At 40.3% G+C, this 12,042-nt stretch overlaps 1 protein-coding gene across 1 annotated transcript in view; it reads left to right on the forward strand.

Moving 5' to 3' along the window:
- ccser2a (coiled-coil serine-rich protein 2a) overlaps positions 1 to 12,042 on the forward strand; it is a 48,317-nt gene that overhangs the window by 8,678 nt on the left and 27,597 nt on the right. The window contains exons 2-3 of the mRNA XM_069692981.1: positions 5,241 to 6,730; positions 6,822 to 7,033. Coding sequence (XP_069549082.1) covers positions 5,284 to 6,730; positions 6,822 to 7,033 — 1,659 coding nt within the window. The 5' untranslated portion in view covers positions 5,241 to 5,283. The remainder of the gene's footprint in view (positions 1 to 5,240; positions 6,731 to 6,821; positions 7,034 to 12,042) is intronic.

The raw sequence follows: 12,042 nt of genomic DNA on the forward strand, positions 1-12,042 counted from the left end.
CGAACCCTCTCGGTGCCTCATTGGATTTAGCATCTTTTTGTACCAGTGCAGCACTGCCCGGTATTGCTTTCACTCAATACACATTAGTCTCGCGTCAGTGTTGCTTTCATCCTTGTCTCATTCTATTAGCCTGCTCTAATGGCACTCTCTTAGCCTCTTCAGGGAGAGAGTTATGGCCCACAACTCCCTGTCCAGATGACTGGCCCAGTTATTACCCCCACTGAGACTCTGGACTCTTGTCAATATATGTAAATGAGGCTGCACTTTGGTTTAGTTTCAGTGGGAGGTGAGAAAGTTGCTTAGGCTGTATTTGATTGTCATTATATTTATAATCCCCTTTATCCATTTTCAGACGAACACTTAATTAGAATTAAATAGTGTAAGGCCTACATATTTACTTTTTCTTAAGTGTAAGTATCTGTACTATAGTTGGTAAACACAAGCCCTTGGATTTGTCTTCAGTGACTGGGACAATAGTGAAAGTGCTCTGAGACGGTGGTTTGTGTGGATCTGGGGTGGTCAGTAGACTTTTAAAACAAATATCTTTTGTCACAGTAGAGTCAGCTGGATGACATAGGCTCTTCGGACCTTGGTTACACTGTATATCTCTGGATCCACATAATTGATTAGTTCTGCACCATGAAAGACAGATTCCCCAAGATGGACAGGAAGATGTACAAAGAAAAAAGAGGAAGGTACAGAGGCCTTCCACATCACGCCAAGAACAAACAAGAGCCGGAAGAGAGTTTTCATCCTTTTTTTGCTCGCTCCATCCTTCCTTCCTGTCTCTCCTTCCATGTTTCCCCCTTTTTATCCTCCCTGCTTCATTTATTTTTGTTATGTAGCTTACAGTCCACGTGGACTTGAATTGCCAATTTCTTATTCAAAAGAGAAAGCACTTTGCATTTTTAATCTCTGCAGTTGCAGACACTTATTTGTTTTGGAAGTTATTCTGAAACTTTAAGCTACTGATTGCTCTACACAGGGAATTGCCGCATTGATATCAATGACCTTCTCATCTGATTGGCTGACTATTTCTGAGTTACACATGTCCAGGCCAACCACGGCTTTGGTTTTGTAGCTTGTTAGCTTGCTGAGGATGGAGATTATCATGATCACGAGTTTGTGACATCACAAACCTATTGAAGTCAATACGCACAGTTGGGGTTTTACCACTTTAGCACATATACCTGCTTTATAATGAAAACAGAAATGGAACTCTGAATTTATTCAATATGTGACCTAACCCTACTACCACTAAGGGATTCATAGAGTTTCTGACATTTTTATATTGTGTTTTCTTTATAAATTACCATAGAAAAAGAATTGACTTACATAAAAATATACTGTGTATATCCCACCAGGAAATTTTGATCCTCATATCCTCATAAGTCATATAAAATTCTCCTCTCCTAAAGTGTTCAAAATCAAATGATGGAAAGGTAAGAGAAGAAAGATGGATGTAGCCTGACATACTGCTCCATTGAGAGATGGTGCCACTGCATTTTAATGATAGAACTATGAGCACTGGGAGATGGGGACAGACTGGGTATGCGGATAAACAGAAGGAATGGGGATTTACGGCGTAGTAGAGCACCTCCATTCATGCGTAGTTCCAATGACCCAATAGATCGTAGCCCTCGGGCTGTCACTCCCTATCTGCATCCATCCTGTTACTCCCGAAGAATGCATCTCTGTAGTTGGTGTGCATGTGCAGTTCAAAAGTGAAAGCTTTGCCAGAAGAGAAATGAAGCCTACTTATTATCCCAGAACTGATATTTCAGCCCTCCTGCTTCTCTGCCAGGTGCTTTCTACCGTGCTGTCCTCTGAGTCGGAAATGAAGGAAGGCCAAATAGCTTCACTGTCAGACAGAAATAAAACTCCCATTCCCTGCATGACAGAGTAAGAAAAGATGTCACCTCACTTTACTGTTCATTTCACGCACAGGGATCTTTGCTGAGATGTTAAGCTGCAGGTATAGCAGAAGATCTCTCTGTGGGAAAAATCTGTTTGGAGTCTTGTTTCTCCAATTCTAACTCTATTTATCAGTATCTGTCTGTCAATTTATCTTCTCTGTATAATCCTTTTTACCTCCATCTTCTGCTGGCTCTTGCCTCTTTTGTTATCTTTCTTAATTGGGAGGGAAATCATGGCGAAACCTTAAATGCACTGGATATTGATGTTAATCTTGTTTGTTAATCTGATTCGTATCGCAGACAGATTCTATAATGCAGTCAGGTTGTGGGACCTCAAGAAAAGTGTGATTATTTAAATTATCTTCATAGCCGTTGATTTGAATCCAGGCTGGAGGCTTTCTTCGGTCATTCCAATACTTCATCTGCTTTTCTCATAAAATTATGTTTTCAACATATAAATAATAATTCTGGCTTTAATTGGACCTGGACTGTTTTCTTATGATCATTTGTAGCCTCAGTCTCTCAGGGCTTTGTTTGTTGTTTCATATGCAGTAGAGAGCCACAGAAGAAACATTGGGTTTAGTGCTGGCCTTGGGCTTGATGTTAGTGAATCTCTGGGATGTATATTTACCGTACTTTACTCTGGGGGAGGGGCAAATCTTCAGATATGAGCGTTTGACAGATGGCCTGCACGGTTTACTGCTCTACCTCTGAATGTGTGTCAGTCAGTTAGGATCTTGTTGTTTATTTATGGATTTATTGTGGTGACCTTTGTCTTTGTACTAGTATTGAGTTTAGGGCCGGGTATCAACCATATTCTGTCTGTAGCACTAATCAACGCAACCTGTCATTCACTATAATTTGGTACTCAGATCTTAAATATTTTGTCTTGCTTTGTAATTGTTTTATTTCGGAAAAGCGCTCTATGGTAGGTTATGTTAACACTTATTAAAATACAAAATAATCAAACACCAATGCATGTAAGGTTTTGCTCAGTTTTCTATATTTTTGAAGACAAGTTTATTCTTCAGCAATAGATGTTAATTTAAACAGCGTTGATGGCACCAAAATTTGGATATTGTCTGGGCACCAATATTAAACAAATATAGGCAATACTCATCTTTAGATCACCGCTTTGGGATGCAGGACTGTGACGACGGAACATGTCTGGGGTCTTAATTTGCTATAAGAATAAATGCTCAGTTTATAGTAGAATGTAGCTCTTCACGAGTTTACCAAAGCAATATTTAGATTTGACTGAAATGTATTATTAACAAACACCATTTTCTGGAGTTAAAATTTCATTGAGTTCTTAACTCCTCGTGACTCCTATTTTTCATTGGCTGCACCTCTGTGTGTATGCAGCAGCCCAGTGATTACAATTAAAAACTGAAATATGGCACAAATAACAGCTGTGGAGTGTGATTTCTCAAGGATGACTTGAGTTGAAATAAATCAAAATAAGAACATCAGCTCAGCAGACAGACATCTTTCAATGGCTGGATGATGAAGTGGTGACCCCGATGAATAAACATTTGCTACAGCATTGTGTGGAGTTGCTGCTGTGTAATAGTAATCTGACAGGCTGGACATGAATGAAACTTGAAAGGTTCTCTGGCCGTTGACAGTAGTGAAAACCCCTTATTTAATTGCAACCCATTAAACACACAGACACACAGTCACCACCCACTCCTGAGGGCAAAGAGGCTTTGGTAGCACTGCCTGGGCATGTTGACCTGATTTTGTGTGTGTAAGTGTGTGTTTTTGTGTTCATACCCATGTGTGTTTACGGAAGAGATTAGGATGGTGGCGTGGCCAGACACTCGTGTGGCCGTGGTGAGTGAGTCTCTTTGATTGTAGGCACGTGTGCGTCTGCGTGGGAATGTGGGGCAGTGTGGTACAGAGTTTTTTTTTTTTTTTTTACAGAATAGGAGACCCACATTGTGACACCACACCCCTCCCCCACCTCTTCAAAAGTTGATTGGATTATTGCTCCAGTATATGTGTTTGTCAAGGGGTCAGTTTGAGCTACAATAAAGTAACAAAACGGCAGGCTTTTCTTAAAAGTGAATTTGTAATTGTAAATATTGATATTATTTGGTGCAACAATATGCTATTTTTTTGTCCATTTGGGTTTGCAAAGTTTTTAGTAATTGCATAGCTTCCTCATGCAGATGGTTTACTTTCTGCTCACCACACCAACCATCTGGATATCAACAACTTTTCAATTTATAATATTCCAGCACTCGCCAGATGGATGTAACGTGCAGGTGAATCACCAACACATGTCCTCTTGTCACATGGCTGATTTGAATTGAATGGATCTAACAATGAGTGAGAGGAAACAGCCTCATATTGTCCCTCCATTGGCTTTACATGCTATACACCCTCCATTCACTATTCACCGTATGCTGGCTAACTTCCCAGGACTGGTTTTCCCTTCTCTCCCAGGCACTGTCTCTCTATTTGCCCATTTTTTGTTGGCCAGGCGTGTTGGCGCCAAATCCCCGAAAGCCTGTGCCAGCTACATGTCAAGTCATGTGTGAAGCTTTTAGAAAAGGAAATCTCATTATTCTATTAACTTCTTAGTGAGAATGTCTTGTTTGCTCCTTTTGTTTGCCCTTAAATTTTGGGAGTTTATGTGTAAGAGTCACCTCATTTTAAATATCATAACAAGCGCACAGTTTAGTTTGCTGCACTAGATTTAGTTGAGTAAGTTTTTGCTGTCCGCTTTGAAAAGAGTCACAATTACTTCTATTTGGGTTCAGATTTACCATGTGTGATTGAAAGTTGTGACTACTGTGAAACAGTGTATGTATTTCATGTGACCGCATGAAAGCATCAAGCAAAACATTTCGTGACAGTATAAAGTCACCCTGTAAGTCTGCCAGATTCATCCCTAATGCTACTCACCGTCAATAATCTTTGAAAAGGAAACACATGCAACCACTGCAGCAGGTGAAGAGGATTATCCTTGGTATTATAACAAATAATTACCAGATAATTATATTATCGTTACTGATGAGGACATGTGTTGACATGCGTTTGTGTTTTTGTATCTGACTGCATTTTTTTTGTTGCCAGTTTGTGTGTCTGCTTTCTCACAACCTGTATTAGAACGTAATCTTACAATGCATTACTTTGTTTTTAAACATAAAGTATTATTATTAGAAAACCTACACATTGTGGCTGCTGTGGGTATTAATGAAGAGTTTTAAAGGTTTGAATTAGCCTATGAAGCAACTTGTCAGTATCCCAGGTCCAATCATATGCACTTAAAACTAATCAGCTCTTATTCTGTCTTTCTGTCTGTTCTTTCCCCAGTTGTGTATAAGTCCATACTCCTCCATGCCTTTGTTGGCATCTAATGGAAGAAAAAGCACCCATCAGGTCTGCCATGGTATCCAGACTGCCTAAATTCGGTGGACGCTCTTCGACTGGTGGTCTGTGCAATGGTTCTACACAACCAACCACCCCTACCCAGGATGTGAAGACCACTCCCCCAGGACCACGTCCGAATGGTGTGATACGTGCCTCTCCTTTTTCCTTGAAATGGAAGAGAGATGAGGGAACGACCGCCTCCAACCCCACCACTCCCACCAGCCCCGGGGATGGAAGTGAAGATAAGGCTCAGACACAGCTTCCCTCATTAGTCAAGGAGGTCAAAACTTCCTTTCCAGGGACGCCTAAGATGCGCAGGTCAGGTTCTTTGATGGTGGCTGTCTCCAGTCCCAAAGCCATCCCCAAGCAATCCTCAAAGACGAGTCCCAAAGAAGGCACCAAATTAGGCCAAAGTTCAATGAACGGTGCTTCTAAATTGGGCCAGAATGGCTCCTGCATCCCTGCTCGAACAGGGTCAGAGTCTCGTCTTGTGCAGCCAAGGTTAGGCTCTACCTCACCCAGAAGCAGCTCTCAAGACAGCCTGTCTCAGTCCAGTGAGAGCCTGAAGATCCTTGCACTGGACAACATTGTTCGTTCGAACAGCTTTACTCACTTTAAGCAGATTCCCTCGCCCACCAGCGAGCCTATGACACGATCCTTCTCCTTCAATCGGGCTGTGGAGCTAGCCAAGCCCCTTGCCAACACACAACTCCGGCCCCCTCGAAGTAATTTTCTCAAACCCCCTCAGCTCAGCAATGGAAGAGTGGGTTTTGGACTGAGTGGCAGCCTTGGAGGCTCTGGTGGTTTAAGTGGAGGACTTGGAGGACTGCAGTATAGCAGAACTCCTCCAGCTGCCTCCTCTCTGCCCAACCCCTCAGTCCCTTCAGCACCTTCTACTCCCCGAGCTCTGAAGAAGCCTCTGCTCCCTAGTTGTGTGCTAACCAAGTCATTGACCAACAGTGGGGGGTCTTTAGGCTTCAGGCTGCCTCGATCTGGACAGGCCAAGCATCAGAAACCTATTTTTCCAGACAGGGCCAAGGAGGATATCATGTCTTCAGCTGCCTCTGAATGTGGAGGGCTATTCGGGATAGCAATAGACATTGGGCCAACTGGTGAGGCAGAAAAAGGAGACTTTCGCAGTGACAGTGATGGAAGCTCTGGAGATAGAGAAAGAAAAGGAGGAGGAACTGGTGTACTTAGGCAGACCTCCGGCAAGGCAGCTTGCGAGACCCTGGAGGACATGTCCTTATCTTCTGCCTCATCGCTAGATAGAGGTGACACCAGTGAAGAGTTTCTAGATGACTTTGACAGTGTGGGAGATGTGCTCAGTGATGGGGACATGCCTGACAACAGGAAAGCTGTTAGCGCTACCCAACTCTCCCTACACAGCTTTCTCAATGACACCGTTGACTGGGACTCTGTGGATCAGGCTGGTAAAAAAAACTCAATTGGAAGAAAATGCAGCTAGATTTCTGTGTTACATTTCTGGTAGTTGTTCATCCTGTGTTTGCATATCTTCTGCAGGACATAAAGAAGACAGCCCTATGCAGGAGTCCCAGGAATCACTGGTGTTGTCTCCACAGCGGGGTGATGCCCACCAGGTTTCATCTGTAGAGATGTCCCCCTCCAACAGTTCTGGTGGAACCTACATGTGGGATGAAGAGGGTCTGGAGCCCCTTGGGGGCCTTGGGACTCATCCATTAGACGGCTATGATGACTCAGAGCTCAACAGCATGGTGAGTCCCAGTTTCCATCTTGGTACATTTTTCAGTCCAATAACCTGGTCTTTTCTTTTGCCACTGGGTCCACTCCACTGCCATTCTGGTTTTCGAGTACACAGAAAGAAATGGGTAACCATCTTAAATTCACTTGTGTTGAGAAAATGACTCAAAGAAAACAAAAACTGAATAATAGATTCTAGCTCGCTCAAAAGATTAATACTTTTAAAAATAAATTTTGTTTAAATTCTGTTGACTTACTGATAGTAAATCCAATAACAGTTTTGCCTCATATTTTTTTGAAGTGTAATTTATCAGTTGTAGATATTAAACTGCCAAAGAAGTAAGCGTTGTTGTAACTTCTGCCAACAAGCCCTCATGCTTGTTACTCCTCCTTGAATTTATGTCAGCTGGCAAACTGCTCAGTAGCATTTTTTAGACAATGAAATGGGGGAAAAGCAGCCAAAACCCTTGAATGATGATGCGGTAACTAAGGCTAAAAACCTCAGAGAACAGTTGAAGCTGTTGCCGCTTTAGCTAATTGAAAGTTGGCAAAGAATAGGCTTGTCTTACTGAGAACTCAGTACATTTCCAAGAACTGTAGCTTGTATGTGGGAGAGAGTTGAAAGAAATGTAAAGGTTATGAAACCTTAAGTGTGATGTGATGCACATTAAACAAATGGACTTTAACATTACTGTGGACACTATGGACAAGAGTTCAAGCTTGAAGTGACCACTTTAAAAGACTTCTGGACTTCTCTACCTCCAAATATTGGCCTACAGTACACATTAAGGCATAATGTATTAAATGTTAGCTTCAGGACCCAAACCAAGCTTACCTTCCATCATGATTCATACTGAATATACCGTAACTGAAAATCCGTTATGCAAAATATTGTATACGCTGGGATTCCTGTCTGGTTTTATCTGTTAAAAATGTGAAATATCCAGTATTATGTGATCTTGACATATATTACAAAGCCATTACCAAGCACATTTGTTGTAGGCTTTCCTGCTGGTTAAAACTTCAACATTTATACCACGAGCCACTTAACATGTCTAAGTCCATTAATCAGTTCCACTTTCAAATAATTCCTACTTCCTTTATAATTAGGGATTCAACAAGCAGAACAAAGCTTGTAAAGGAAAGCAAAATTGTCTACAGACTTTTCAGCCAGCGCTTCTGAAAGGAATGCTGACCTGCTTACCAACTGTGCTTTAATAGTATTTCTGGCCTTGCTTTGGTTCTCTGTATTCCTGTACTAGGGCACTTTGATCTCAGGAATGCATAAGGAGCTTAAAATGATCTCGATTAGAAATGATATAATACGATTAGCTTGTTTACTGCTTTCATTATGTGATGTTGACACAAGATTAAAGATACTGAAAATGTGACGTGTTTATTTTACAGTGAGGAATTAGCCGCAACTACTAAAGCAAAAAGCAGACGTTGTGTATATGTGCAGGGCTGCGATCAGTATAAGCACATGCGCTTTAGCGATGTGGAACTGATTAAGATTCATTCACTATGTCTTAAGAAGTGTGTGTGTGTGCTTGTGTTGTAGATTATTTTCACTGTCATCATGTGAGAGGCTTGTTTGACATTTTGAAAACACAGGGTTGTTGACAGTCCATGTATAATGACAAAAGTGTCTCAGACTACAGCTCGTGTATTTTGTGGTCAATCTAAATCTATGTACTGTAAATGTATTCTTAAGTACTCTAAATAATAGTAAATCCTTACAGAATTAATGAATTTAATACTAATGAGAGGATTTTAATTAGTTATTGATGAAGCGTATTCTGCTGACTGTGATTCACTAGGATCACAAAGTACAAGATGCTCTTCACGAGAATTGACTACAGTCTGACAGTAGATTCAAAAGTTATTAGTAGTTGTAGTTGTGGCACATGATAGCATGTACGTTTTAATTTAAGTAGTAGTGCAAAAAGCAGGAATAGTAGTTGGATTGGAGCGATAAAGAGTAAAAAAAAAAAAAAAAACAGACCACCAAAGATGGAAAATGTGTCATCATTTCCACCTAAAGCTCAACACCGTAGGAATCTGTGTAGGAATTATTTAATGCATTAACATAGCTTAGAGAGGTACAAATCTGTGGTCGGAGAAGAAAGGGGAAGGAATAGACCTTTCTGTAAGAGAGGGAAAGGTCTGATGAGTAAGTGGGAGCTAGAGGAGAAAAAAAGAGTAAAAAGGAAAAGGGTCGAAGCTGAATGAAAAAGAGAGAGAGATTTAGTGGCTGATTGCTGATGTGTGAAGATGAACTCTCTGGGGATTCAGCCTTTGAGATATTTAACTGAGCTATTTGATTAGAGGAAATGAGCCCATTTACTGTAATTGGATGCACCGAGCTCCGTCTATCCCACCCCTTTTTACTGTCATTTCCTCTTCATCTGTTTGTGTCTATGACTCGTCATTCTTCCCTTGTTCATGGAGTAAATATTCTTGCAATGAACAGAAGAAAACCACAAATATACCCTGTCCCAAAGCACTGTCCGTGCATCACAGTTTGTTTAATTTGCAGCAGGAATTTGACATGAAAGCTTCATTCTTGATCTTGTCTCATACATTATGCCAATCTCCTGCTCTGATTAAGATGCTGGAAACAAAAGGAAGGCAGGGTATTAAACCCAATCTTAATGACTGATAAAAACATTACGCATTCAGTCATGGTTCTGAAGAAAAGAAAAAAAAAAACTACTGAGCAACGGCTGTTTATAGCATTTACGTCTGAAACTTGCTGTGTTTGTTTCTTGCTGGAACGAGAGAGTGGAGAAAATGTGGAGCTCCCATTAGGTTCACATTGCTGCACTGCAGTGGTGTGCTGAGTCCACTTGGAGGCACTGTGCATCCTTAAAACAACATAATGTGGGTGTGCTTGCAATCATTCCTGGTTTGTGGGTGCCAGTATTTTTCTGGCTATATGTGGCTCAATCTGCATTCATATGCCTCTGTGCAGAATCAAGGAGTGGGCTACCTGAGCTCATAATAACATTCCCATGATGCACCGTGCAGCTCAGTACAGTACCAGCTTTACAAAATTGGCATTATGAAATGGAGGGCCACATGTCACGGTTACTGTTAATGTGCTCCAGGCCTCATCTCAGTGCATCATAGAATGCAACAGCATCAGTAGACTATTTTGTTCTTGAGATTTCTTCATATCATAAATGTATTCGCTAAAAGCTGATACATTTACTGTTTCAGCTGAAAGCTGAAATAGTAAAAATTTACATGCTGATAAATGCGTTTTACCTTTGACATGGCCTTAGACACAATAATAGTAAAACCTCTGCAATATAAAACCTCTGCAATACATTTAATCTCTGAGGCGTTTTATATTTCTGGTTAAAACTGTGTCAGATTTCAGGCGAAATTCACATTTGCATTTGTCACTCTACAAAACGATATTTGGTACGCCATAGATACAATAAAATCGACATCACAATCTGTGACCTTTAAATTAACATCTCTACCGCACACGTTGTTAACACGTTAACCTTCCCAAATGTACAATGCATTGCGGGGTTATTAGATTGTATTGCATGTCATTATCTTCACAATTTATTTTGATTTGGTTTATCTACATAAACTTTGTGGTCACATCTAAATGGATAACTAAATTAGAAATTTGTTTCCTTGAAATTCTGTTGATTTCATTACCCATGGGTTTCAGATTTTCTCGTTTGAAGAAATATATTTCCCTCCTTTGAAATTGCAGCCCAGCATCCCTCAACACAGTATGAAACCTTGAAGTAAAAATGCTAGACTCTTAACCTTTAGCCTTGTATATTTCTCGACATTCTTATCGCCTCTTGTCTTGGGTAGCGTAATTGTAGCATTTTTTTTAAAGAAGTTTTTCTACATTTTGCTTTCGTTCTCCTGTTTATAAACCAAATTCGGAGTAATTCTATAATCCTTTGGTTTCTCCCTTTGCTTCCTCAAAGCTGCAGAATTACTGCTGCCTCTTATCTCTGATTTATATTTTTTTGCCTCTAATTTTAGGCTTTCTGTGGAGCCAGGTTGAGACAGGTCAATTCATTAGTGTTTAAATGAGTGAGGTGCTTAAGCCTTTTGCCTGCAGAGTACTCAGCCATTTATGGCACATGCTGCCAGTGCACCAGCTAGGCTGTCGTATTAATGAGGCTTATAGCTAACCTTCTTTTTGTTTGCCCTGATTTGAAATTGACAACAGCAACCCTTTAAGGTAAACAATGGTTTTATTCATTGCTTTCTGTAGAGACCGTGACACATACACAGGAGACACGATTTTGCTTATGATGACTGTTATGAGTCATTCCTAAATTACAACCTATACTTCTATCATTATCAGTCATGACCCGCTTTAGTTTCGAAGCACTGTTGTGACCTATTATTTTCCTATAGATGATTATCACAGTGCCTTTTATAACCACTTTGCCCATTAACTGGCCCTCACAGGTTATAAATATTAAACTGGCTGCTTATTGGGCCCCTGGTAAAATGGATTTAGGCGATAATATAGCAGACTGGCAAGATAAATGCAAAACCACTTTCACTGACAAAATTGGGTTAAGTATAATACATTTATGGACTATAAATTTGAATGGCAGTACTGTGATTGGCCATAATGCTTACAGTGCAGCACATCTGCAAGGATTTTATGATTTTTTTTTTTTTTTTTTTTGCAGAACATGAAATGAGAATATTTCAACTTGATTTTCAAGCTCAAACTAGAGTTTAATTAAGACTGGATTTATAGTTAAATTATGTTCTTGCTGGTGTGTGTAAATAAGGTTCGTGTGAGCTATTAAATGAGTAAAATAAGGTCAAGAAACAAACAGGTGGAACTACAACGTGAGCTGTACTTTGCTGTGCTTTCACTGCTCTTTCATGAATCATTGCTGATTTTGTTTTGCCAAGGCTCTTTTGAAAACAACCCCAACTCACCTTCTGAGAATGTTTTTAATATTCAGAAAAATAGAAAAAGTTTGAAAAGAATAGGAAATTCAACTCTTGGATTTACATT

This window comes from Brachyistius frenatus, unplaced genomic scaffold, assembly GCF_029030835.1.
Source record: "Brachyistius frenatus isolate BFR_SWC_R1_liver_20210118 unplaced genomic scaffold, ASM2903083v1 Contig_13, whole genome shotgun sequence".
NCBI lineage: Eukaryota > Metazoa > Chordata > Actinopteri > Embiotocidae > Brachyistius > Brachyistius frenatus.